Source organism: Mytilus galloprovincialis, chromosome 9, assembly GCF_965363235.1.
Source record: "Mytilus galloprovincialis chromosome 9, xbMytGall1.hap1.1, whole genome shotgun sequence".
NCBI classification, from domain to species: domain Eukaryota; kingdom Metazoa; phylum Mollusca; class Bivalvia; order Mytilida; family Mytilidae; genus Mytilus; species Mytilus galloprovincialis.
The window spans coordinates 14030676-14058562 of NC_134846.1; the positions used below are offsets into that span (position 1 = coordinate 14030676).

The following is a 27887-nucleotide window of genomic DNA, read 5'->3' on the forward strand; positions in this document are numbered from 1 at the left end:
GGAAAGATAAGTATTCATCAATTGTCTTTCTATACTAATTGGGGTAATCCTAGTGTCTATTGATGGAACATCAATTCAATAATTCTTACATGACATTAATTATCAAGATTTTTTTTATTTAATCAACATAAATTGTTGTTAAGGAAAATTTTCATAAATCTAGTTAAGTTTTCAGAAATATTTTTATTTCTTAATGTTGGCCATCTTGATTAGTCTGCCAACTTCAGCCAAGGGAAAAGATCACATCGTTGCCAAATGGTGCCAAACTAGAGGAAATTTAATGGAACAATCAAGGCCAAGCAAGACATAAAAGGTGTTAAACAATAGTCGGAAATTGTTTTTTTATTTGAACAAAAACAAAACAAAATTATGGCATGATCAACAAATATTGCAAGATATAAATAACAGTATAAAAATATAACAGAAACAGAACAATATCACATTCATGGATCAGTATTTTTTCAACAATAAAAATCTAAAATAGTTTTTAGACTATTCAACAATTCAACTTATTTACAAGTTTCAACAGGTTTCTATCACAGATATTGATGACGCTTTGTCTATAAAATATAACATACTCACAGTTTCACCATTCACACACAGTAATAATTGTAATGCTCAGCAATAGTAATCATAATATATACAATAATAATAAGAAGAATATACATTCATACATAATATAGATTGAAAGATAGTAAGTAAGGTTATCTCACAAAGCAAAGTGTTCAGAATTTTTACACCACTCACTTACAAAAAGTACATACTCACACCTCTGACATACATCACTGGTTTAAAGATGATTCTTGATTAAAATAAATGGAAAAGAAACAGATTTTGTAAGTTCTGAATTCATTCCTATGCCAAGCACGTCTATTTTATTGGAAACATACTTGGCAAGATGTGAATAGTGAATAATATTATCACATTCTTAACAATCTGAGATGGTTTCATTAAAATCTATTTTTAATTGTTTCAATGAATTGACAGTTGTGGGAAGATGAGAGGCAAATCAATGAGCAAACACTAAGTTACACACAACACTAATATACACTGAGTTGGCTGTTGTGAAAAGGGGTACATTGGTAATAACATTGTATTAGTATATTGTGCATGACTTATGTCAAGATATTTTAAATTAATGCAAGAATAGAATAGAATGAATACATAAACAGATATCAAATAAAGAGGAGACAATTTGCATTGAACACATAGCTCATCATTATCAAACTTTTGTGATAACAGATTTACCACTTTTAATCTTTTTTATTTGTACTCAATTAAATCAAACAAGAGTAAAGTGTTTATAAGACTGTAATGTACACATTGCCACATTTGTTTCCAATAGAATAGATCATTATTCCTTTGCATCAGCAATTCCTCCAGCAGTAATGGCAAAGGTGGCTTCATTTTCTGGTAAATCAGGACTGAAAGAGACCAAAATTACATTATTCACCATGATTGAAGTTTAATATTACTTCATAATATTTCTTTCACACTTTTAAATTACGCTTTCATCTTAAAATCATTACCATAAAGGGGAAACACTTTATGACTTCTTTGCCAACGGGGTCACAAAAAAGTGGCCTTAAATCTTCAAAATTAAAAAACTTATTGCCAATCTAATGCAACAGTTTGAAATTCTATATTTAAAACAATCAGTGGCTCTTAATAGCTTCTTGCACACAATTTCAGACTATCAATCATAGAAATTATGCCCTGAATTATGTCAATTATCAATTCAAAATTAATTTCACACACACCATTGCAGTAGAATGACTCATTCTTTCCTGAAGGATGAAAAGTTATATGGATGAGAATTTTTGTTCAATCTAATATTTTAAAATGATTTTAAACATTATACAAAGGCTGAACCTGAATATATATAATGTACCATATTTTAAAAAAAAACTATATTCATGCAACAAATTTAATCTTGTTTTCTTTATATTTGTTTAATTTGTCTTTTTACAACTTTTGTCTTTTTTTTTTTAAGTCGCTAAATAGCATAATTGACTATTTTTATGCCCCATTTATGGACTTGTATTTTTGTCTGTGCATTCCTTTGTTTGTTCGTCTGTCCGTCTGTCCCACTTCAGGTTAAAGTTTTTTGTCAAGGTAGTTTTTGATGAAGTTGATTCAGTGTACTATTGACACATTTCAAATGTTTCACCTTAAAACGCATATTTATATTTATAATTAAAAGTAAATAAAATTATAACCTGTCATATATTTTAGCAACCCTATTTTCTCCTCTTCCTTTACGTAAACTTATTCTAGTTGTTGAAGCATGAGCTAAAATATTTCCACCAATAGGTTTCTTTGGATCAACTTGAAAACTGAAATAGAAATCATCAAGTATTGAAACATGAATCTTTTATTGATAACAATCAGATTCATATAACTACAAAAAAAACTAATGTTTATTTACAAACTAGAGGCCCCCAAGAGCCTGTGTTTATCACCTGTATTTTACTGATGCTTTCTTTGGATATCATGTAAAATAATGTTAAAATCATAATAAATAGTATTAGATATTAGATATTATAATGATATCGAAGATAATAAAAAAAAAAAAAATTCTGTAAAATTACTAACTCAGCGGCAGCAACCCAACAACAGGTTGTCCGATATATCTGAAAATTTCAGGGCATGATAAATCTAAATCTGATGAATAATTTTACCACCTATCAGATTTGCTCTAAATGCTAAATAGTTTCAGAAATATAAACCAAAATCTGCATTTCACCCCATGTCCTATTTTTAACCATGTCTGCCATGATGGTTGGAAGGCGGGTCATCGAACACATTTTTTTAAACTAGATACCCTAAAAATGATTAGGGCCAAGTATGGTGAAATTTGTCCTAGTAGTTTCAGAGAAGATTTTTGTAAAAGATTACAAAAGTTTACGAAATATTTACTATAAAGGGCAATAACTCCTAAAGGGGTAGACTGACAATTTTGGTCATGTCCACTTAATTGTAGATCTTACTTTGTTGAACATTATTGCTGTTTACAGTTTATCTCTATCTATAATAATATTCAAGATAACCAAAAACTGCAAATTTTTCAGGGGCAGCAACCAAACAATGGGTTGTCAGATTCAACTGAACATTTCTGGGCGGATAGATCTTAACCGGATTTATAAAAAATTTAACCGCATGTCAGATTTGCTGTAAATGCTTCAGTTTCAGAGATATAAGCCAAAAACTGCATTTTACCCATATGTTCTATTTTAGCCATGTCGGCCATGTGTGTTGGCAAGCTGGGTCATCAGAGTGATCAGACACATTTTTTAAACTAGATAGATACCCTTGTGATGATCGTGGCCAAGTTTGGTTAAATTTGGGCCATCAGTTTCAAAGAAGAAAAGTTTTGTAAAATTAACTGACGACGATGGACGACAGATGCCAAGTGATGAGAAAAGCTCACTTAACCTATTAGGTCAGGTAAGCGAAAAATGATTTATTTTGTGCAAATCATTTAACTCGATCATTGTTAAATGTAAAGTTGTTTATTTTTGATTGAATGTTAATGTTTTTGGGAACAAACCTTATTATATATATTTTTACCATAAGAATTTTCCCCTTTGATATATATCTTTTTACCAAGATCAATTTTACAAAAAAAATATATATATAGTAAAAACAGCATAAAAAAATGCCCTTACTTACATGATTTTTTTTCTTGAACCAAAAGTGTCATTGCTTTCAGTTTGTTAAAGATGAAGTAAATGTAAAATGAATCAATTCAACTCTGGGATCTATAAATCTTCAATTCTTAGATACTTTGAATTGCAATGAATGACCTCCATATTTGATTTGAAACTGACAAAGACTTGTCTTGAACTATGTGAATCTTGTATGTTACCTTCAACAGCATCCTTTAGTCTCGGTTGGATAGTTATCTCACTGGCAATCATATAAAATCTACTTATTTTTAAAGAGATTGATTTATCAGCCCTTTATTTTGCACATGTGATAAAATTGGAATTATTTTGGGTAGTAGAAGGCAAGTCCCGGCAATATAAATTGTGGGTTCTTTAGTCTGAAGCTTCTCACAAACAAAACATTATGAGGTGTAAAAACTTTTGAATGTACTTTTTGATGTCAAATTATTTTTCATTGATCATTGAGTATTGTACATACGATAATGCTGCTCCTGGGTCAGAAGTCATCTGATTGGTTATAAACACTGCCACATTATACTCTAAAATATAAAAAAAAAACATATTTATATTGTTATCAGTAATTAAGTGTTAGGGGGTACTACCCCTGTTTTGTTTTAAACAAAGAGTGTACAATAAAGCCACATTTTTTTTCCTTTGTCACTAATTATTTAAATTTTATTCATTAATAAGCATTATTGTGTTATCATGTGTTCAAAATGAGAACAAAAATAGGTCAAAAAAAATATTCCCTTGAATTTGACAGTTGTAGGTAATTAATCTTATATTTCATTGCAGCGAAACATATCTGGGTCATAAACATATATCTTTGGTATTTCAAAGCACCATTTTTTAAAAAAAGAGGGGAATAAGTTTGGTAAGGGTCATATTTGGCCTCGATTATAAAGTTCAATGTTACAAGATAAAAATGTTTAATGGAGGCTCAAGGGTACAAAAAAAATCAGCAAAAATTGACACATTTTTTTTCCATTACAAATTTTAATTTTTACTCTATTAGTTGTTACTTTATGGTTTGGTACAAAAATTAACCAAAAAATCAATTCGTTTTGGCCCAGGATTACTTTTACAATGTTTATATCATTGAAAAAGCTCCAAATTATCTCCCTTTGGTGAAAAAAATGCATTTTTTTTTTTTGCATTAGCATTGAAATATCTTGTATAACTCATTGGTGACCTATATTTTTTATTATTTTTTTTCAAATAAACTGAAATGAAACTAAACTATTGTGAAATTTAAGCGTTTTCTGTAAATTAGTTCTTTTTTATCTCGATATTACTTTTTTTCTCCTATTAGTTCAACAGATAAAAGTACCTTAATATAAATGCATGCTTCTTGCAACGACAGATTGTAAGCTTAAAGGAACGGTGACCCAATATTTTTATTTTATTTTTCCATTAAATATATGATAAAGTTTATTAATAGACAAAAATAGTGAAATCCTATATTTAAAACAAACAAAAAAATTATACCAGGGAGCCTCCTTAGAGCTTTTCCAGAATTAATTGTATAGGGAGGAGGAAGGACCAATTTGACAAAATCGGCCCGATTTCAACTAAATTTAGGACCTGTCACTGAATACAGATTTTCTCTTATACATTTTTTGAATAGATATTGGTTTTATGGAAACAATTTTACCTTTCATATCTGGAAATAGAACTCAAATATATATCATCAAACAAATAGAATTTTGGTTCCACTTTTATCCTTAACACAAACTTTTTGAACATTTGTGGCATTTGCCCAGACATGTAAAGTAAAAAAAAAAAGTCTGTATCCTTAGGTTTGATTACATCTATCCAATATTATCCACATATGAATCATGAATTAAATGGCATCTATAATTTGTTAATATGCCATACTGAAATTACGATTCTCATACCTTCTGAGATTTTCTGAAGTCTTGATAACATTTGTGCTAGCTTCTGTTGTCTGTCTGCTAGTTCACCTCTGCCACTAAAGTCAACTCGGAACAAAGCCATAATGGAATCTACTATCTATATGAATAACAATGAAACTTAGTTTTATTTATCGTTTGTTTGATAATGCTGGAACAAACCTCAATTAACAATAAGTATTATATTGGTAATAATTGGTAACAATTTTTTTTTGCTAAAAAAGAACTAGGTGAAAGGAACAAACAGGCCTTGAAAAGACAGTCTTCAACTCATAGCTGCAATGTTATCCCTCTAAACTAAAAATGTTCTTATATTGAGTAACAGAAGTCTTACCAAAAGATCATATGGTTAAGCCAAAAACAACAATTGACAATGTGTGTGAAGTATTACTGATAATCAAGAGATATCAGCTTATTTAGAGGGGGAACCAGGTCAGAATGTCATACAGTCCCAATAATTTCAGAGCTGGTGTGTATAGTAAACCAGTCTTCATGGCAGTTAATAGACAATACAACAGTTTACAAAGTTCTTAAAGTACATCAATGTACTTTTTTTAATTGCTTTGGTTGATTTTTCAAGTCAGTCAAATTCTAAGCAATTTGCACAGGATGCAAAATTTAAGATTACAAGTTCTTATGTAATACATACCAAAAGTTTAAATACTCCTGGTTCTTCATAAAATTTAGCAGCTACAAAATCCAATAACTCATGCTGGTGTTCACCTGAAATTATTAATAATCTATATCTAAAAGGTGATATAGAATTGAGAATGGAAATGGGGAATGTGCCAAAGAGACAACAACCCGACCATAGAGCAGACAACAGCAGAAGGTCACCAACAGGTCTTCACTGCAACAAGAAATTCCCGCAACCGGAGGCGTCCTTCAGCTGGCCCCTAAACAAATATATACTAGTTCAGTGATAATGAACGCCATACTAAACTCCAAATTGTACACAAGAAACTAAAAGTTAAAATAATACAAGACTAACAAAGGCCAGAGGCTCCTGACTTGGGACAGGGGCAAAATTGCGGCGGGGTTAAACATGTTTATGAGATCTCAACCCTCCACCTATACCTCTGGCCAATGCAGAAAGTAAACGCATAACAATATATTTATTTTTAATTTGCAAAAGGAGAAGAAATATTAATTACAAATTTTCTTCCGTTTCTTGAAAATATTTTTTATACGAGGAATTATTTCATTCAAGGAAAACTGCAAAATCTGCCAAATATCAAACATCTGAAGAGATTTTTATTTATCTTTACTTTTCTATTCTTAATTAACTTACTTGTATAAGCTCTGGCATAAATAACATTATCTAATACAGCGCTCTGGTCCAGATTAAATCTGTCTGCAATGGTTCTCAGTCTGTCAGGACGACTTATCGTATGTTAAAGAAAATCTACATATGTTAATCAGATTTAAAAACTATTCCTAAAAATATCCACAAGGAATATTTGAACAATATACAGCATTTTGCAATCACTATAGTGATTGAGTGATTGCTGATTGCTTCATGAGACGTCCAGTGGCAAATATATAATACATGTTCAGGACGATCACTATTATGAAAAAAGTCATGGTGCATAAAAAGATATTCAACCAATGTTTACTTTAAACTATATTCTGTTTCTAAGCTTTACAGGGTTAAGTTTGTACAAGTTTTATTGAAGTGAGAGTTGTAAATTGAATTGCTTGGAGTCCCAGGGATGATTCCAGGTGTTTTCAAATGGGTCCCTTGAATATCAAATTGGGAATTTTTATCCCAATTGGGATTTTTTATGCATACAACCTAAGACGAAATAATATCATTTTCCTGTCAAAACGGAAAATGAATATTAAGTTAATTTCACCTGAACACTGATTGAAGAAATTATTGGATTCAGTCCAGGGAAGTTGTAATACATGAATATCATTGCATATGATGCACTATCATCTTAACTTTGGTAAACGAGGCCTATTACAAAAACATATATACCACAAGAACCAGCTAACATAAACCTATGGCAAGCCGTTTAGCTATTTATTCGAATTTCAAATTATCTCATAATATATAAGATATCTTATATAATATATAAGATATCTCATATAATATATAAGATGTATTTAAGATATCTTAAAGTATATGAAATATCTTATAAATATGTTTTGTATAAGATATCTTATATAATTTATTGGATATCATATTAAGAAAATTATATGAAATATCTTATTATTTATATACGATATCTCTAATAATATTTCTTATAATATATAAGATATCATAAATAATATTTTTTATAAGATATCTTATATAAAATAGAAATCTTATATAATATAGAAGATATCTAATATCGATTTTAAAATATATATCTTACATATACTTTATATAACATGTATAAGATATCTTACAAATATACTTTATATAAGATATCTTACAAATATACTTTATATAAGATATCTTATATAGTTTATAAGATATCTTATATAGTTTATAAGATATCTTATATAATTTATAAAATATCTGATAAAGAAAATTATATGAGATATGCTATAAACTATGAGATATCTCATAAATTATTTAAGATATCGCGTGAACTATATAAGATATCTTATTAACTTTTTAAGATATCTTTCAAACTATATCAAATATTTAATGAATTATTATATAAGATATCTTATAAAATTTATGAGATATCTTGAAGTTAGATTAAATAGCAAAACGGCTTGCCATATTAACCAGTGAAAAAAATCATCCATTGGGTATTTTTTTCAACAGATCATCGTTATAAACTTACCTTGATTTAAATGTATTTCAAATAGAACTGGCCAATTGTCGAATTCAGAAAAGCAATTACAAAAGTATATATAATATACTTAATTGATAAGATATTTAAAGCAATTGAACCAGTGAATCTTAAAATTATTTGGATCATTTTCATATCTTTTGAAACAGTTCCATAATGATGACATCGTATTTCAGGGGGGGGGGGGGGGGGGGGGTGTCTCATTTCATTTATGGTCTATCATCAACATTATTTTCAAAAACGCTCAAACTTTTGTCTTTTGCGGAAAAAAGAGCAAAATATAAAATAATTTCTTTTACAATACAAGTTTTAATCAAATTACATAACCGGCTCTGCTGGGAGATCTGCTTTTACCATTAAAATTCATTCATTAATGTTATATCAAGATTTGAATTTGCTCTTTGCCGAGGTCTGTTTTGACACCCATTTTGACAAAAAGCATATTTTTGATCAACCTGCTGAGCGATCTACTTTTACGAGACCAAATACTCCCATAACATTTTAACTTCAATTGAATCCGGCCGCTAAAATTGTTTACCTCATGTTGACATTATTAAATCGTTGTTAATAAAATGCGATCATAGTCAACATTCTTATCCGGATTTTACTACGTTTTGACGACAAACTATGAAAAAATAATAGTTGCCGTAATCGATGACGGAAACTTTTCCGGAAATACCGAATTTTGTTTTATTTTCCTGAATTGGGAATTTATATTTGCAAACATTTTTTGGGGGCCGCTGGTCGATTTAAGGGCCGTTAAGCGGCCCTAAACTATATAGTGGAATCATCCCTGAGTCCTCTTTTAAACAGTTGCAGCACACATGGGGGAATTCCTACAAATATGTTGAGCAAAATGTTTTGTTGTGCATTTTAGTGAATTGTAGATTTTACTTATATTCTGCAGTTATTGTTTAAAAAAAAGACTTCACATGGCTTTTTTCCTTATTTCTAAGTTCTGATTCTTTTTTGTTCTTTCCAACATAAGCCACTTTATCAACCCCTATATTAGTCAAAACTGTTTTTGTGAAATTTTTCACTGGTTGTCAAGCAACTTAAACCAAAAATTAATCTAATTCAATTCTTGCACAATGTAATTATTTCTTTATTTTTAGGACACATTTCAGCAGTAATCTATAAATTGTTTGGATACAAGGTATTCTCAGTATCAATAAGAACCACTTTGCCACCTGTATATCCATTGGCTCCAGGAAGCTGTGCTGTTACTAAAATAATAAGTACATATTTTTGTACTGATGTGAAATCACTTTTTAAAAAAATTGTCACAGACAGATGTTCTTATTTTACTTTTAAAAACATAAATTTTTAAAATTTCTAAATTTCCCCAAAGAACTTCCCATCTGATTCAGTGTTTTATATTACCATTCAAGGAAAAATATTTCTTAAAACGCCTCCACTTTGTTCTTTTGTCAATAGTAATTTTCATGGATATCTCATTTTCATTCTGTTCTACATTTGTAATTTTTTTTAATCACATTTTGTTTTCATATATGTTTCAAACTGAATAAAACATGATTGGAGCTATACTATTACTAAAGTGAAAATAGTGAGCAGCCTTTAGTTCATGTGTTGCTCTCAGACAAGTGATTTTGAATGTGTTTTGGCAGTCTTTATATTTTTACTCTGTATAAAACATATCAAACATGAAAAGAAAATTATATTCTCAGCATATAAATTATTAAACGCTTACCACACATTGTATGAGACAGCTGTGTTTTCCCCGTTCTGAATTCACCAAAAGCTTCAGTTATTGCCATGCTTTCCAATCCTCCTCCACAAAGTTTACTGAAAGAAAATTTCTTCTAATAAATCTTAAATAGCAACTTGAAATTAATCATGCGTATAAGGAATACAATGGTGTGTTTCAACTAAATAATATTTTCTACTGCAGCAGGTTTATCTAATACAGAAATATAATGCCAAGCTACCAAGGAGAGTGGCAAGTGTTTGGAATATGTATCTATTAAAATTCATTGTGTTAAATCTGTTTAATAGACTATTTAAATGCAGCATCATGAGTTTTAGTTTCTTTACTATATATGTATTGCTGTGCAAGAGATTTGGTAATGTCATTTGACACACGACCAATACTCTAAACCTGAACTTATTTTTCGCAGATACTCAATTTGTGTTTAGCCTTGTCTATCCAATTTCGCAGTGATTAAATTTCGTGATTTTCAAATTTACTTGATGTAGTTAAGTCAGGAAAAATCCAAGTTTTATTTATTCATGACATTTTTCTACTCTCAAAAATAAATCACTTGCGATATTTAGTTGGTTACAGTATAATCAATGTTGCAAAGTAAGATAAAGATTTAATTTTCTATTGTTATTGTCGATAACATCTTCCAATTTTTTTATTACATTCATTGCAATTTTTTTTTTTTATTGAACAATAATATTTTGTTTGCTCTTGTACAAGGCCAAATAAAATAGTAATGTGCATTTCCTATATTACATCTTTGAAAGAAAAAAAGGGAAGGTAGGTAGGTAAGGATTTTTTTTTATTTTACATTTTTTTACTTTGAGTCTATGGGAGAAAAATTCTGACATTAAAAACAATGATTATTGGAAAATGACCAAAAAAACTTTAAGGTAGGCTATTTTTAAGCTTAAAATATAGGTTACTACCCCGTAGGTAGGGAAAAAGGTAAACTCTTATTTTTTTTATTTGGCCTAAACATCTATGCAGAGGTTTGTTATGAAATAATTAATTCCTCTATCACATATATTGTCAGAAGTGAAAATTTGTAAAACTTTTATAAATAACTGTGACCCTAGATATTCTTTTATGATTTGTAGGGACCCACCTGATATTTTCTCAAAATTATGGATCCATGCAAGATGTGCAAACAATTCTTTAATCAACTTCTAATCCCAGTTTTTTTTATAATGTATTGAAATGTAAAAGATTTTACTTTGCTGTACACATAATGGTATAAAAATAAAACAATGTTAGTATAACTGAAAAAACTAATTACTCTAATTCTATGCTTCCCGTCGTTATTCTGAAGACAGCTTTTCTTTTATCTGAATACTCTAAAGCTGTCAAAAAACCTGGATCCTGGAAATACAAGAATGAAATGAGGCATCTGCTACTGAAATTAAAAAAAAAAAAATTCTCATTCATCATTAAACTGCTTGACTTAGAAATACTAATTTTTGACTTTTTCAACTGGACCAACTCACTCCTTTGAAAATTAATGCCAGACTTTAATCTTTTTCCGGTGTAACTATGTTCCCTAAATATATATATATTTTATTCTAAAAATAGGGAGAACTAGTTTGGGAAAATATATTAGGATGATTACAGTAGGTTAATACATACACAGAGCTTATTTGCAGCTTCTTTGATTTTTTCCATTTTTGCTTCAGAAATTCCTTTTACAGCACAAAGTCTTTTCTTTGTGGTCATTTGGATTCCCTGTAATAATACAAATTTGCATATTTTATGGTTAAAATTTCAAAAAAGTAAGAAGAGGAAAAAGGTACAATATAATAAGCTTGCTATTGTTTGAGATAATAAATAACAAAGTAGTACTTAAAGTTTATACAATACTTGCCTTTATGGTACATATTCCAACTTGCTTCAGTTTCTTTATGTCAGCTACATTCTATAAATTAAACAAATAATTAAATGATGCAAATATAAATGACACAAAGTTTGGATGGGATTTCCTTGCTGTTTTGAAGACCCATTGTTGGTTGTGGGCTGCAATTTGGGCAGGCTGATGTCTCTTTGACGCATACCCCAATTTCCTTTCTAATAATTCACATTAAAAAGGTTTGGAATATATTGGTTCCATTCCTTCATCTGTTTTACTAAAGCAGAGAATAATAAAAAAAAAAAAACAAATCCATATAAAATCTAACATATTTTCTAAGGCACCTATACTGTTTACATCCATTTCAAACATTGAACTGTGCTCAGCAGTAAAATCTTTGTACCTAAATGATAAATCGTCTTTTGTGATTACAAAATACTTGTACACAAGTAACACATGAGAAAAAGACTGAGATGTAGTTTGAACCTAGATAAGAAAAATTACCTCTTCTTGAAATTCAGAGTAAAAACAAAACTAGTTTGGAGACCATCTAAATATGTTTTGACTATAGGATGAATGTAAAATCATATAAAATTTCTGATATACTTCTTGTACAAACGCAACTTTAAACTTTTCTATACATTTTCCAACTGGGAACATCCTGAATTAACAGTATATGGATTATAGCTGTTGTTAACAATTAAAATGCCCATCCCCCTTTTAAGCACTATAACCTTGATAAATGGTGCTAGCTATAATATATATCAACTATTCTATATTAAATGACTTATATCAGTTAAGACTTACAATTCCATGATTCTGCAGAAGATCTATGTCCTGGAATAGTGATTCCTGAAATAGTAAATAATTAACGAAATAAACACTCCCCTCAACTGGCACGTACTAGCTATCATTCTGAAAGAAGTAGGAAGCTAAAGAACATAATATTAATTGAAACTGTCTTCTGGCATGTTATAACCTGTACTTTTACTGAGACTGTAGATTTGAATTTTCTCTACATTTTCAGCTCAACCATTAGAGTGCACTCCTTATATATATAAGAACAAATATGTATAAATGTAACATCACTGTAGGTCTGTAGGTGAAAAATACTGATCACATCTATCAGCTGAGTGAGCTTGCCTTGTCATCATTTGTATCTCATTTTATGTTAATATGTCCTTGAAAACAGCTTAATAGACTTCTACTATACTTGCACAAATTCTCCACAATATAAAGTGGTGCACCTGCTATTTCATTTTTTGACACAAGCAATTGTGACATTAGGAATTTCTTATACCAAACATTTTAAATGTAAATCATTTGTACAAATGTAGGTACAGTAGCAGCCAACACTCTTCTTCCAAGGGAAAACTCATAAATTATATTTTAATATTTGTTTATTGTTATTCCAATAAAAGTAAATGAAGAGACTGGACTAGAGTTTGCAGAGAGAGTAAATAATATGGTTAAACTAAATTCAAAGAGTTGTTACTCAATGCAAGGAGCCATACCTCTTCATCATCTTCATTCACAACTAATTCTTCTTCAACAACCTGGTCTTCCTGCTGCATGATTTTCTCTATAAAAAAAAAATCTTGATTTTTTCAAAATCTCTTCAATAACTACAGCGTTATAATTATCATTGATTTCTAATCACTATCAGTGTCACCAAACAAATTAACAATGACCATAATCATTGATGAGTTTATTCCAAAACACCTATCAGTAGATGGACTGGTCAATGATGAACGCACCGTTTTAACTCCGCCCAGTCAAGTGAAATAAATCAAGTAATACATAATCTAAAAGCAATGTAAGGGAGGTAATTCATATCAAACATTGTAATTAGTGTAGTTTAAATTTTTAATGTTTATTTATCAAACAAAACAAATTCTATAGCCTCAAATCACAAAAATTACTTCCCTTTGTCAATCGTAGACTGGTTCTATACTGGACAAAATTGGCTTTTGCCAATGCAAAGCAGTGGCAGATCGAGGGTGTGTGTTGAGAGTTGGAACCCCCCTTTTTTTGGACGATCAATGCATTTGAATTAGGACATGTGGTTGGAACACCCCCCCCCCCCTTTTCGTGGAAAAAATTTGGTTGATTATATAGGGAATCACTGAAGCATGACTGGATCCCCCCCTTTTAGGTCAGTCAGCGGGCCCCCCTTAGGTCAAGTTCTGGATCCGCCACTGTCAAATATATTTTATTGCTAATCAAAGCACACACAAGGAGCAGAACAATCAACATTAATTACATACAAATCATTACAAGTGATTCAATTATATGATTAAGACACAATGTCAATGTTATAAAAAATATTTATTAAGACAAGTAGAAGAAAACAACAACTTGACAAGCACAGTGACAGTGTTTAATAATATAACTAGGTTAAAAAAAAGCCTAAGGTTATTCATGAAGTTGATGCTGAGCTCTCAACTATTCAGATTTACAAAAACCTTGAAGTATGGGAAAACTAGAACAGTCATAAACTTTCTTACATAGTTCTTCTGCACGCCAGTTACCAACTTGCTCTTTCTGCTACAAAACTTGTCGTCTGCTAACACGTGCGAGATAATCGACGTCTTTAAAATGTTTGTATATTTATTTTAAGTCCGTATTAATAAACGCTTTAAATACGTCGATTGTTAAATCAACATCCGGTTTTTAACACGAGGCACAAACGAAAACATTACCACGAGGCCCAGTGAAGCTTTCAGCCGAGGGAATATTTTGTACAACAATCATGGTAAAACACCTTTACAATATAGTATTTTTGTCACAACCTTAATATGCTTGAATTGAAATTTTATTTGTAATAGAAAACATCAACCAAAATGCGCATTTCAACCTTGAAAAAGATTGATAAATGATTTGTTAATAAAAAAAAAGGGGGGGGGGGTCGTATGTTATACTTTCTTTCAGAGGTAGCATTAAACAAAGAAAGTTATTAACTGGCGTTCCCAAAGTATAATGTCCATAACCATATAATGATAACAATAAAGCTTGATATAACAAAGGTAGCTCATTTAATTATTAATTTTATAATAATACCACTGACATGTCAATCTTACCTGAGGCCTTTTCGAATGATGACCTCAGCATACACATGGTATGATCTATTAACTTATCAGAAAATTATATACTATTATGCATGTTATTCAATCCATCTTGTATGGGAAAGGATTTGTATAGGCACTGCCCTTTGTTTAAATGTACATTTGATATTTGAACAATAAAATATTTTGAATTGAATACACATGGCATACACTCAAAAATCCTTATTAAAGACCTTAAATAAGAAAGCGCAAAATTGATAAAAGATAAATATAAATTCAACATTTTTCTGCCATACATGCAGTGTTCTCCCCAGAAATTTTGGATAGCATCACATTTTGCGTAAAAAAAAATAACTATTTTTTTTTAATATCATTTGTCGTGTCGGGTTGATGCTCTATTTCCTTTATATGTTTTAGTTTATATTGTTCAATTCATAACTGAGAATACAATTAAACTATAACAACAAAAACAGTTGTTTCAGTTTATGTTTTCTTTATTCATTTATAGTTACAGAATTGTTTTTTTCCTCTTGTGCCAAATAAAAATAAATATGTACTTTCAGTTACCCAACAATAAGTCAAATGAATGAATGGTTCATTATGATAGTGCAACCTGTATATATACAAAACTAAATATCTAGTACACAAAATTAACTATTTTTTTATATTATATTAAGTAAAGATAAAGTAGCAAAAGTAGAAAAAAATATATCAATTTAAAAACTTTTTTTATCATGTTTATGAAATTCATTGTTTCATGGCACTGAATGAATTAGTCCCAGTTGTTTCTTATCTTTATATCAAAATGATACGTATTTTCAACAAAGTTATCGAACAAATACCAGTGTTCTCCCCAGGATTTTTGGATAGCGCTGTGGTAAGCGCGTGATTTTCGACAATTCTCAGTAACTTTGTCGCGGCGCGCTGTTGGTTTGTAATTGATTTGTTATGTGTTTTTCTTATATAATGCTATTGATGTTTTCTCTTGTAATGATGTCCTCATCATGCTCATGGAAGTTACCCCTTTGTATGCTAATGTTATTGTCTGGATATAGACATGATAGAAGAAAAGTCTTTTTGTCTCCATTGTAAATACATATAATCCTCATATCATCTGTCTATAAAACCCAAGGAGAAGTCTTTTCCATGGTGGGTCTATACCAGACTGCCTAGATGTGAAGATTTCTTATCACTAACAGGTGATGTTGCAGAACATGTAGGACCAACAATAAAGTCATTGTCAGCTTCTGTGAGAAAGTTTTCAATGACAAGATTGGTATTTTTTACATTTACTTTTATTAACATTTCTAGCAAAGTACAACTTTTCAATAAAAATGAGTATAGTATTTCAAAGGAAGAAATGAAATTGCCCTTTTAATAATATTCAAATCTTATCAAAGACTTGCTTAAAAAAAAGGCTAAAATATTCCAATTATGAATATGAAAGAAATCCTTTAAAAATATTTTAAAGAGATTTTTTTATTTCAAAGGTGAATTACCAATCAAATACATTATGTATGCCAATGTAAACAACTACCACCTTTAAAGGTTTTGTTTGATAATTTTATAAACATTTGAATACATGCCACCAGATAAGTTTGTCAAGATTTGACAATACTTCTTTTAGGTCTTTCCCTCCCAAATTATCTCCCTTACTGGCTGACATAACTTCCTGTTTACACCTGTGTCTTTTTTTAGCATTAAATACTATTCCTTATCCAAGCCATCCTCTGTTTACATTAAATTTAAAGCAATATTTAATTAAGATATATTGATGATTGGTTGACAAATATCGATATTTTATATATATTTATACAAAATTTTCGTTTTGGTTTATTCCCTTATCCATTTGAAAAAGAGCCATGTATGGTCAAGTAATCGTAAAATACGGGCTTATAATGAATCCCTTGATAACAGGCGTGCTTCTTTCAAGCAATACAGGTTCGACAGTTCGGTTGTAAACGCAAAAAAGTAATGATATAATCGTAGATGGTTCGAAAAATGGTCGAGACAACGTTGTCAGAGAAGGGGGTAAAACTTCCCTTATATTATTTAGAAATGAACTTTTCAGCACCCGAGACATGTATTATATGTCTCTGTTAGCACTGTCCATTCCTTTCATACGTTTCGGCATCTTTATAAAGCGAAAAAATGTAGCAGTGTTCTGTTAACCTTACGACGTTTAACTTGGCTTCACCCAAGCTGGACATCGAAAAAGTGAATTTCTCAAGTCTGGTATCAGCTTGGGGTTTGTTTTTCTAATCATATCCTCTTAATTGTTTTCAAAGGGTAAAATTCATTACTGTAGAATTGCTGATTAAACAGGTATTAGTTCGATTGGGTGATAATTAATACTTCAAAGAATAGCTCTACACTGATCGTTGTTAAAATCTGTTTGTTCAAAGTTCGTTAAACAAGTTTGTGAATGTCGTTGGGAAATGCGGTCAATTTATTTCTTCTCATTTCATTCATATATGCCTCTATATATTCATTAATTAGATGTCAATGTTGAAATCTTTGTTTATTTTGATCTCTCAACGACGCCATTTTGTAAATTTATTAGACTGGTCCTGCGGAGTTACTTTAATACAACGGAAATAATTCTTTCAAAAATCGTTAACCAGTCAATCACGTGATCCGAAAAGAAAAATAAGCGGAAATTTAAAAAAAATACGAAAAAAATATAGCGACACGGTTGAACGGGATAGCGACGCGGTCAGTGCAATAGGACAGCGGGAAATTGAAATAGCGCTGAAAATCGCGGCGCTAAAACGGCCTGGGGAGAACACTGAATACACGGTGGGTATGGTTGTCCTGCGAGAGAACGTTCTGTGCTGGTGGGTTTGTTTACATTGTATCAGAACGGCAATAAAACGACTGTTTTGTTGCTTAATTTTTCTCTGATGCGTCATAAGTACCATGCAAAGTTATATTACAACAATATTATATTGCAAAAGTCGTGCAAGTTCGTTAAACGGAATTGTCCTGACGCTGTGCTGGTGCCTTTATATTTTAGTTAAAAGTGGCATACATTCAAGATCATTGATGCTGTACGTACTGTTATTGACTAATTAACTGTTGTCTGCTTTCTTGAAATTGACATTGTTGTGAGATTTAAAAGTTGTATTTTAAAAGAAAAATGTATCTTATAGCTATTAAGAATCACTTGTTGTATCTGTAAGATTTTTTCAAAATATTTTTTTTTGTCTGAACGGTTATTAGGTATTTGTTTTCGAAAGTTCGATAGAACACTAAAAAAAATTTCACTATTTTCCTTTCGAAGTAGCCTGGTCCTACAGACAGAGACAGAAAGATGTGTCATTTGTCGGACTAGTCTACTCTTTAAAGTAGGGTAGTTTACATAACCTAACAATGACTTTTCTGTTCAGCAAGCAAGATAACCAAAGATATTTCCTTTGTCTACACACTCATTGAAATCGGCTTTAATATTGCAAAAGTTCAAGCAATTTCGGCAAAACTTGTCGAGTAAAAAAATTCAAAATGTCTATCTACCTTGTCCATTTTCAGAAAATTCAGATCAGATAACGAAACTGTGTCCAGCAACATTTATAAGCAATTTAAGATTTTGATCCTCACAGTTTCCATGCATTCACCACAAATATTCTCGTTACAACGAATCATTTTAAATACAAAAATACCAGTTGCACCCTTGTGTGTATCTATTAATATATGTATACGGATAAAGTTATGAAAGGCAGCAGAGTCACCAGGGTGAGGAGTCCATGTCATCTGAAATAAATGCTAAGCATAGATCTGGAAAGCGACAGATAATCATGACATTAAAAAAACTCTCTTCTTTTCGACTTTTTTCGAACAAATTGACACATAAAATGAATTATATAGTATTGTGGAATTTTTAACTTGTGTTCAATTCATTGGTTACACCTTTTACTAGCTATATAGGATAACAATCCTGTCAAGTATGAGCTGGGTAAAATATTTCAGAAAAGAAGATGGAAATGTGAAAGTTTCCGTGCGTCAGGTGCAACAGCATACATGTACGAACAGCTAACATTCCTCGTCAGGGTGGAAGCTAAAAAATCCACGAAAATTTGATTCAAAACCTTTATTCGTTCCAACAAAGTTAATGAGATTTTGTTGAGGATTTAACCATCTACGACAACAAGAATTTTTTTTTTTTAGAATTTACAGCTCTTCTATAAATATATGCAAAGCAAACCATTGATTAAATTGCTTGCTATGATTGTTTGAATGTTTGTAAACGACAGGTAAGTAGTCTGTTTACTATATACTAGAATTTGTTTGGACAATAAACATTAACTTCAATTCCTGTCAGTTTGTATTTGTACAATCAAATCCCAGTATGTATTGAAACTCCGCCTACCTATTTTTTGAAAACATCCAAGGAAACATAGCAAGCAAGTCAATCAAAGTTTTTTTTTGCATGCTTTTATAGAAGAGCTTACTATATAATGCAAAGAAGCGTTTAAGTCTTTCGCCAACAAATACTATCAATTTCTTTTTGTCCTATGTAAACTTCCTCACCATTTCCTTCCATTCATGATCATTAAATTGAACTGTAAAATATTTCTTGGTACCTTCTTAATTCCTTTATAAGTCTTATGTAAACATAATTATGACAATAACTGTTGTGAGCACAAGATTCACTGCACACTTTAAAAGTTCTGCTTCATCAAACATTAAAATGTGAACTTAAGTTTTGAGACTTTTTTAATCGACACGATTGGGATTTTTGTATATGAGAACATGGTTTATCTATTAGTAGAAAATGCGGCTTTGAACTAGCTTTCAGTACCTGCGAGGATTCGTTGTTCAATAATGTGTGTCTTTGTGTTATTATTTTATGTGATAAATTGTTGTGTTGTAGTAAAGGGCATTTAATATCTTAATAAAACTATTCTTATTTTAGATACTATATATTGTTATCTGATATTGGACGAAAGATGTTGCCCTTTTATGTAATTATGTAATACAAGTTACGATCATTTGAAAACATATTAAACAGCCAAATGGATGTACAAGAGCTAAAATAGGAGTCATAGATCCTATTGACAACAATTATCTGCCCAATTTTATTGATTTTGTAACATTTGTTTCAAATATGACCAACTTCTTATCCAAAATCACCAGCACCGTATCAGGACCCACCAGCACAGTATCAGGACATGAATAAATTGACAAAATGCTAAACTTTAATAAATTGCAATGTTTTTTCACAAAATAGTTTTGTCGTGTGGATTGCGGTATAGAAAGCGGACTCTATGAGCATTTTAGTTTTCTTTTTTCAGTTCGAGATTTTCTGAAAATAAGCATTTTTGTGTTATGCTTACTGAAACAGTTTAGATGGTCAACTTTTTAATGGTTTACATATGAACCCATAAGAAACAAAATTGAAAAATCTCAACTGTTTTCTTCCATTTTTTATGAGTGAAAACGTCAAAAATCATCATTTTCGTCTTTGTTTACATTTTTTCATTGATCACCAGCACCCGTCAGGACCAAATCACCAGCACAGAACGTTCTCTCGCAGGACAACCATACCCACCGTGAAATAGTCTATTAATGCATAGTTTTCTCTATTGGTATATTTTTTCTGTCTACCGTCCGTCTGTTGTCATTATCGTGAAAATGCGGATTTTTGTCATATCTGGTCCGGTTCCGATCCATAGTTTACACAAAAATGTGCAATGGCGGCCGTAGAAAAATTTACGAAAATGAGTCCGGGAATAAACATTGTTTGACAAGAGATTGTGAATGAATAAGACGCTTTTAATGCATTAAATGATTAAACATAAACTTAAGCCAATCATGATCACTTTTTAAAGAAGTATAAAATTTATTTTAGCTCAAAACCAAAATTCTCGCTCTCGTATTACCGGAAGAGAAAGAAAGTATTTTTTGTAGAGTTGTACAAATAAACGACCTTTAAAAAAAAAATCGTTTTAATTTTCGTAATTTCGTAATACAAAACATAGATTTCGAATTGTTTTTGTGATTGCATTTTCCATGTCGAAATTGGTGATTGCAGACACGTGGTATTAGTCATGTCACAAGTGTCAGCTTGGGATATTCGCATCCAAACAGTTATCACCCTGAGGGCAATTAAAACCTGGCTATTTAATCTCTTAATTGCCTTTAGTGTCCGACTTAAAGGGATTACAATTAAAGGTGATTTAATTTTAATGATCATAATCGATAATAGATAAAAGTTCAAAATTGAGGACAAGTAAAATAGCATCTTCAAAATAATTATAGCGTCGCGGGAATTATTATAGCATCACGGTGAAAAAATATAGCGTCGCGGTACAGCGACGCTAAAACAGCCTGGGGAGAACACTGACATGGCATCTGTTACTTAATGTTAATGTATTTGTATTTTTATTTCAGACTGAAGAAGTAAATCCAAAAGCTTATCCATTAGCTGATCCAAACTTGACTCAGAAAATATTGGACTTGGTACAGAAGGCAGCCAGCTGTAAAGAATTGAGGAAAGGAGCCAATGAAGGTATAACCAATCATAAAAGCCAATATCTAAACCTTCCATTGGTCAAATCTGGTTGTGTTTGTATACATCTTCCTTCATGAAAACATTCGAAAAAATTCTGAAACAAATGAAGAACAAAGAAATGCAAAGCATTGTATTGAGTATTTTTCATGTGCTATACATGGACAAACTTGTGCACATGTATCCATTTGAAAGACACTCAAATCTAGCTTAAAAGTGAAAAAAATACATGTATAACTGAGATACATTAATAACTCTATCTCTGCTTTTCAAATATGGTATAGAAAATTTGAATGAAATAAAAAGATATTGTCTTTTTTTTAAATGACTAAATGTCATATCTGATACTCATATAGTACTTTTTTAAATGCCTGAAATTATATTAAAAGCATAGATTGGCAAAAATAGAAAATTCAAATAAGATATCATGAATAAACTTGATAACTTGAATAATCAAAATTTCAAAGCCTATTGGCAACTATAACAATACTGTGAGAATACTATCAACCTATAAAATGGTAAGAATACTTTAAATAGATGACAAAATTTTCCTTACCGAGTTAGTTTTAATTTACTGTATTTGTTTACAGCCACAAAGACCTTAAACAGAGGAATTTCAGAGTTTATTGTGATGGCTGCAGATGCTGAACCTTTGGAGATTTTGTTGCATCTTCCTCTACTGTGTGAAGACAAGGTAAAAAGTACATCTTATTGTGTACAATTGTGTTGTATGAATAAGGAGATAAGTTATGATTCCCAATTAGACAATAACATTTGTAAATATCAAAGTTCAAATGAATTGGATGTACATTATTGTAGGCCACCGTACAACCTGCCACAATACCCCATACTATATAATGTCTGGTTGAAAAGGCCCATACATGAAAAGTGCAAAACATTCACTAGAAAAACTTTTTTAATTTATAACAAAACAATTTAAGAAAGATCAATTTGACAGACATGAACCAAAGACGAGAATTTAACTACAGGCACTTAAAGAATGATGCAGTACAAATAGTAACAATTGAAAATGATGATCTCAGCCACTAAACTGAGCAGGGATAAATGTAGGGGGTGTTTCATAAGAAAAAAAGTACATTTAAAATGTTTAAGAATTTAATTTTTCAAAGAACATTTGAAAATGCCTGTACCAAGTCAGGAATATGACAGTTCTTGTCCATTCGTTTTTGATGCGTTTTGTTATTTGATTTTGCCATGAGATTATAGACTTTCCGAATTGATTTTCCTCTGAGTTCAGTATTTTTGTGATTTTACTTTCCATTATGGAGAGTATTGCTTTCCAATTTTTTGTATAAAGTCAGACTTGGCCACATGTCAGTGATATTGTTTGCCTTAAATTACAGCCGAAATTCTGCCTTTTCCCCTAGAGAAAGTTCCCAATTACTTAAAAAAAATGGCTTAAAATTCCTCCCAAAAAGTTTTACATTTTCCCAAAACAGTGATGGCATTGGTAGTAATGTTTGTAAATTTCGTATTCATGTTATTATTTTGATATTAAAAGCACTTTTGAGATCCAGTTTTCTGATCAGAATCATCATGGTGTTTGCAGTCTTCACGCTGAACTGCTAAATCTACAGGCCCGCAGCTCAGTTTTTGAAAATTTTTAGTTAGATTCTGTTGGCCTGTAGGTCTGATTTTTACAGGCCCGAGAGCAATTTTACCAGCCTGGGCTGCCTGGGCTTCCACTCGGCGTGAAGACTGTGTTTGTAACACAGATGGTTTTCAATGCATTAAGTACCATCATTGTTGGTTTCTTTCCCCTCTATGAAAAGTACCTTTCTGGTTGAAATTGTCTGACAACCAAAATATACATGAAAAAAACAGTGCAAAAAAGACAGCAAAGGTCAGCAAAAAATAGAGATGAGTTTAGAATCAAAAATATACAAATTTTCCAATTTCAATAAAAAATATGCAATTTTCCCAATAAAAAACGGTAGAGGTAGTTTTGAAAAAAGACAACAATATCACTGCATGTATGCATATGTCTGCTATGCCATTTGTCCCATTTTAAGTTCAAGGAAGTTCACATTTAAGTTATGATCACATTATCTTGAAACTAATCTAGAACTGTTACTCTCACTTCCTTAATAAAATTTAGAGCCCCTTCCCACCAGACATGGCTAGGGGTACATATTATTGTATTGTCAGATAAAAGTAATGGATCTATAAAACAAATTCTCATCCATTTTAAAAGAACATATACATGTACATGTAGATATCATTTTCTTGCATTTTTTTAATGAACCATATATCATTAGATTATTTCTTATGTTTCAGAATGTGCCATATGTGTTTATAAGGTCCAAACAAGGTATGTATTTTAAGTCATATAGTTCAAACAAAAATGTTCAGTGAAAAAGAGGGCATGGCGGTAATATTTAATAGTTATAATCACTATGAGATATCTCAGTATATTCATGGGTATTAGAGAGATCAATCTAGATCTCAAAAATCCCACTGTGTCTTCCTACACCAGCAACAATGACTTTTAATTGAATCAACTTGTGAGGTATTTGAAGAAATATCATAGATGCTAGTACAGGACACACAAGGAGAACTCTTCAGGGACTAAACTTAACGCTCGCCCGGGCGCCCGAGGCGACCAGATTTTCGGCTGGGCGAATATATTTAGTCATCATGGTCGCCCAGCTGGTGACTGTAAAAAAATTGAAGTAAATCCCATTTGTACCCTTTCCCCCGAAATATTAACAAAGACTGTTCCCAAAAGGAAACCTGTTTGTCTTATCAAAGCGATATAGAAATATAGAGTATTTCCGAAAACCAGTAGGTTATTTTAATAACTGAACCCAGTCGAATAGCTATGTTTTCAATCCGGAGTCACGATGTTGCATATATATACCTTCTTCTTTCCGCATGTTTTCTTAGTTCTGCTAAATTTTCTACGATAATTTCATTATTGAACAGTGTTTTCTATTTTACTGTTCAATAAGCATCGTGAAAGGGATGTTTTCTTATTGTCCTGCGATTCATTACAAGCCTGTGTTAGACGGTAACTTGTCCCTGAATCGCTTTTTACAAAAATATTTAATAAAAAACGAAATTTAAAATCTCGTAAATAAAAATCCCAATATCTAGTTTGATATCCAATCTTCATTAAAAACTTATTGAAAAATATATTTTGATCAACACTATTACAGGATGGCTTGGATTGAGATAATATTTAATGTTCAAAGAAAAAGCCATATTGTCTAAAGGTCAACAGGAAGTTGTAAATTTGAAGGGAGATAATTTTGTTAGGAAACAACCTAAAATAAATATTGTCAAATCTTATGATGCATTTCTGGTGGCAATAATTCAAATATTATAATGGTTACCATAGAAAACATTTTCAAGACTACAAGTAGGATTTCACAATAAGGCTTCATTAGAAAAACTGTTTTGTTTCATACCATGAACATACATTTAAAGAAGAATCAAAGAAGTTTGTATTTGAACATATATGAAGACTACTTCCTGTTTTACTTCTTGTATGAATGATCCTCCTTACGTGGGAGCACTTAACAAATGTACAAGTTTGTTAACATAAACATCAAAATGATTTGCTTTGCTTCATGGTATGATAATTTGATAAAAAAAAAATCTGACTGGAACCAACATCAAGAACATATTAATTTCTGAATAAGGTTTAAATACAACTAATGTTCTCCAGCTGAGCCTATAGCTAGCAATATTCAAGGTAACTTATACAAAGTATCCTTACAATCCCGGTTATTACGCTAAAGTGCCCTTTCAGAAAACTAGCACCCTTCTGCCCTGAGATTTAAGCTGGAACACTGTTAGTAAGTATATACTAAGTAATTTTCAGTTTTGTTTTATTTTAGTATAAAGATTAGTGGGCTCCTAAAATTTTAAGCCCCTGAAAAAAATATCTTAGGGGCCCAGCTGGCCCCTAGAGAAAAACAGTTAAGTTTAGTCCCTGCTCTTATTGGTGATATATCACAGTAAAATCTGGTGATTGCAGAGGATTCACTGTTTAATAGTTCTGCATATTCAATAAATGATATATGACCTGGGTTGTAAATCAAAGTGTTTGTATCAGTATAATCACTCTTAATTACAAGCAATACCTCATGTTCCCTGTGTTTCATAGCAAAGATGATTTTGTTTATACATATAAAAAAAAAAAGATATGATATGATTGCAAATGAGACAATTGTCCAAAATGACACAGACATTAACAACTCTAGGTCACTGTATGGCCTTCAACAATGAGCTAAGCCCATACCGCATAGTCAGCTATAAAAGGCCCCGATATGACAAATGTAAAACAACATGTATGTTTATTGTTTACCCTCATTTTCTATTGATACCATGATACATGGACCCTTATTTTCTATTGATACCATGATACATGGACCCTTATTTTCTATCGATACCATGATACATGGACCCTTATTTTCTATTGATACCATGAATTGAAAAAGATTGATATCTGCTTTATTAAACAGTTTTATGAAATTATTTTTCAGCATTGGGAAGAGCCTGTGGAGTATCAAGACCTGTAATCTCCTGTTCAGTCACTGTCAATGAAGGATCTAACCTAAGACCACAGATCCAGACCATCCAACTGGCCATCGAGAAACTTCTCATTTAAATATGTCATCTGATGGACAGAAGGAAAAGACATTTCTTTATGATTATGGACTAATAAGTTCACCTAGATAAGGATGCTTACTTTTTTATGATTTTTATCTTCTGGATGTCCCAGATATCAACTTGTATAATTATTCAAATCATGATGTAAATTAAATTTAAAGAAACAAATAGAGTTATCTCCCATTGTCCATATCTGATGTAAAACTACAGAGTTGTCATACCTTTTTGATATAAAGATCAACAGATATTTTTAGCTTGTGTTCAAACTCTAACATTTTATCAAATCTCAGATGAAAGCAGTGTTTAATGTCATTCATTCTAATCATTTTCATATTTTATCATTTTATAGTGTACACTGTTTGTGAGTGTACATTTTTGTTATAGGAAACATTGTTATGGTTTTATAAAAATAAAATGTCATAATCATAGTCTGTGTTTTTGTGAAAAACTCTCTTACTCTATTCTAGAGTTGTCGGGAGGGATTTTCCTGTACTGAATTTTATCGTAAATTTTTGTTTGTTTCCACTGTTCAGAATATAAAAAAAGCGTAACTTTTGTAACTGACTCCCTTTATATTTGTTGAATCTTTCCTGTGCCTAAATCTTCCATAGAATGTTTTACCATTGTTCCTCTCATCTTGGTAGGTTACTTAATTAGTGCTCAATCACTTGGTAAACATAGGCCAAATCATTTCAAATTATGATATTTTGGCAGGACCCACTAAATAAAAAGGTATTTTGCATTTCACACTAAACATTCTAAAAGTATTCCTCTTACAAGAGGGACGAAAAATACCAGATGGACAGTCAAACTCATAAATCAAAAATAAACTGACAAAGCTATGGCTAAAAATGAAAAAGACCAACAATAGTACACATAACACAACATAGAAAATTGAAGTCACATGACACAACATAGAAAACTAAAGAGTAAGCAACACGAACCCCACCAAAATCTAGGGGTGATCTCAGGTGCTACAGAAGGGTAAGCAGAAAATAACCAAACTTGTGAATCTACTCAAAACATGTGAAGTTTAAATGCTTTGCTAGAAACCTCCATAAACAAAAATATTTTTTATGACCCACCTATGATAGAGGGGCATTATGTTTTCTGGTCTGTGGGTTCGTTAGTCTGTCTGTCCTGCTTCAGGTTAAAGTTTTTGAAGAAGTAGTCCAATCAACTTAAAACTAGTGCGAGTAGTCATCTATTTACATTGAGCACATTCTTGATGAATTTGACATATTTCAAATTATATCTTTTGATGATGTGAAAATAGTCAACTGTAATACATGCATTCAAAATCTTGTAAACAAAATCATCTGATAGTCAGTCAAGTTCTAATCTTGAACATCACAATAGTTATCAAAGGTACCAGGATTATTATTAAGTACACCAGACTTCTGTTTCGTCTACACAAGACTCATCAGTGACGCTCATATCTTTGACACTTCAGAGATTGGTTCCAATATGATATCAAAAACTTATCCTAAACTAACTAAACTGAAAAAAGGAACTATTAGTCCAGCAAAACTAGCATAAATTTGACCCTAACCTTGAAGTAATTGCAACAGAAGATTTCTGAGTTTTAATCTTTAGCATTATACCCCAAATACACACAGAAAAAAGTCCCATAAAATCTAACATGAGGAAAACTAAAAGATCATGATTTTAAAATTCCTATGGAGATTTGCATTGATATGGGAGATAACTCTGCAAAAAAGGCACAAATATCAATAAAAA

The 27887-nt window shown here is 31.0% G+C and overlaps 2 protein-coding genes across 3 annotated transcripts; one reads left to right on the top strand and one right to left on the bottom strand.

Moving 5' to 3' along the window:
- Positions 1-1159: 1159 nt before the first annotated feature.
- On the bottom strand, positions 1160-14530 carry LOC143044468 (meiotic recombination protein DMC1/LIM15 homolog). 2 transcript variants are annotated; one of them, XM_076216506.1, is made up of 14 exons: positions 14444-14530; positions 13451-13518; positions 12744-12788; positions 11955-12005; positions 11720-11815; positions 11373-11455; positions 10082-10176; positions 9524-9596; positions 6873-6964; positions 6231-6304; positions 5567-5681; positions 4147-4207; positions 2220-2336; positions 1160-1424 (listed from the first exon to the last, which is right to left on the bottom strand). In XM_076216506.1, exons 2-14 carry the CDS (start codon positions 13508-13510, stop codon positions 1355-1357), a joined length of 1032 nt encoding a protein of 343 aa, XP_076072621.1. In that variant the 5' UTR covers positions 13511-13518; positions 14444-14530; the 3' UTR covers positions 1160-1354. The 2 variants fall into 2 exon arrangements, with proteins under 2 accessions (XP_076072621.1, XP_076072622.1); XM_076216507.1 differs by having other exon boundaries at positions 14402-14452.
- Positions 14531-14582: 52 nt separating this feature from the next.
- Positions 14583-26575, top strand: LOC143044469 (NHP2-like protein 1). Its single transcript, XM_076216508.1, has 5 exons — positions 14583-14691; positions 21392-21509; positions 22100-22203; positions 23808-23841; positions 26021-26575. The coding sequence occupies exons 1-5, from the start codon at positions 14689-14691 to the stop codon at positions 26143-26145; spliced, it is 384 nt and encodes a 127-aa protein (XP_076072623.1). The 5' UTR covers positions 14583-14688; the 3' UTR covers positions 26146-26575.
- Positions 26576-27887: the final 1312 nt, after the last annotated feature.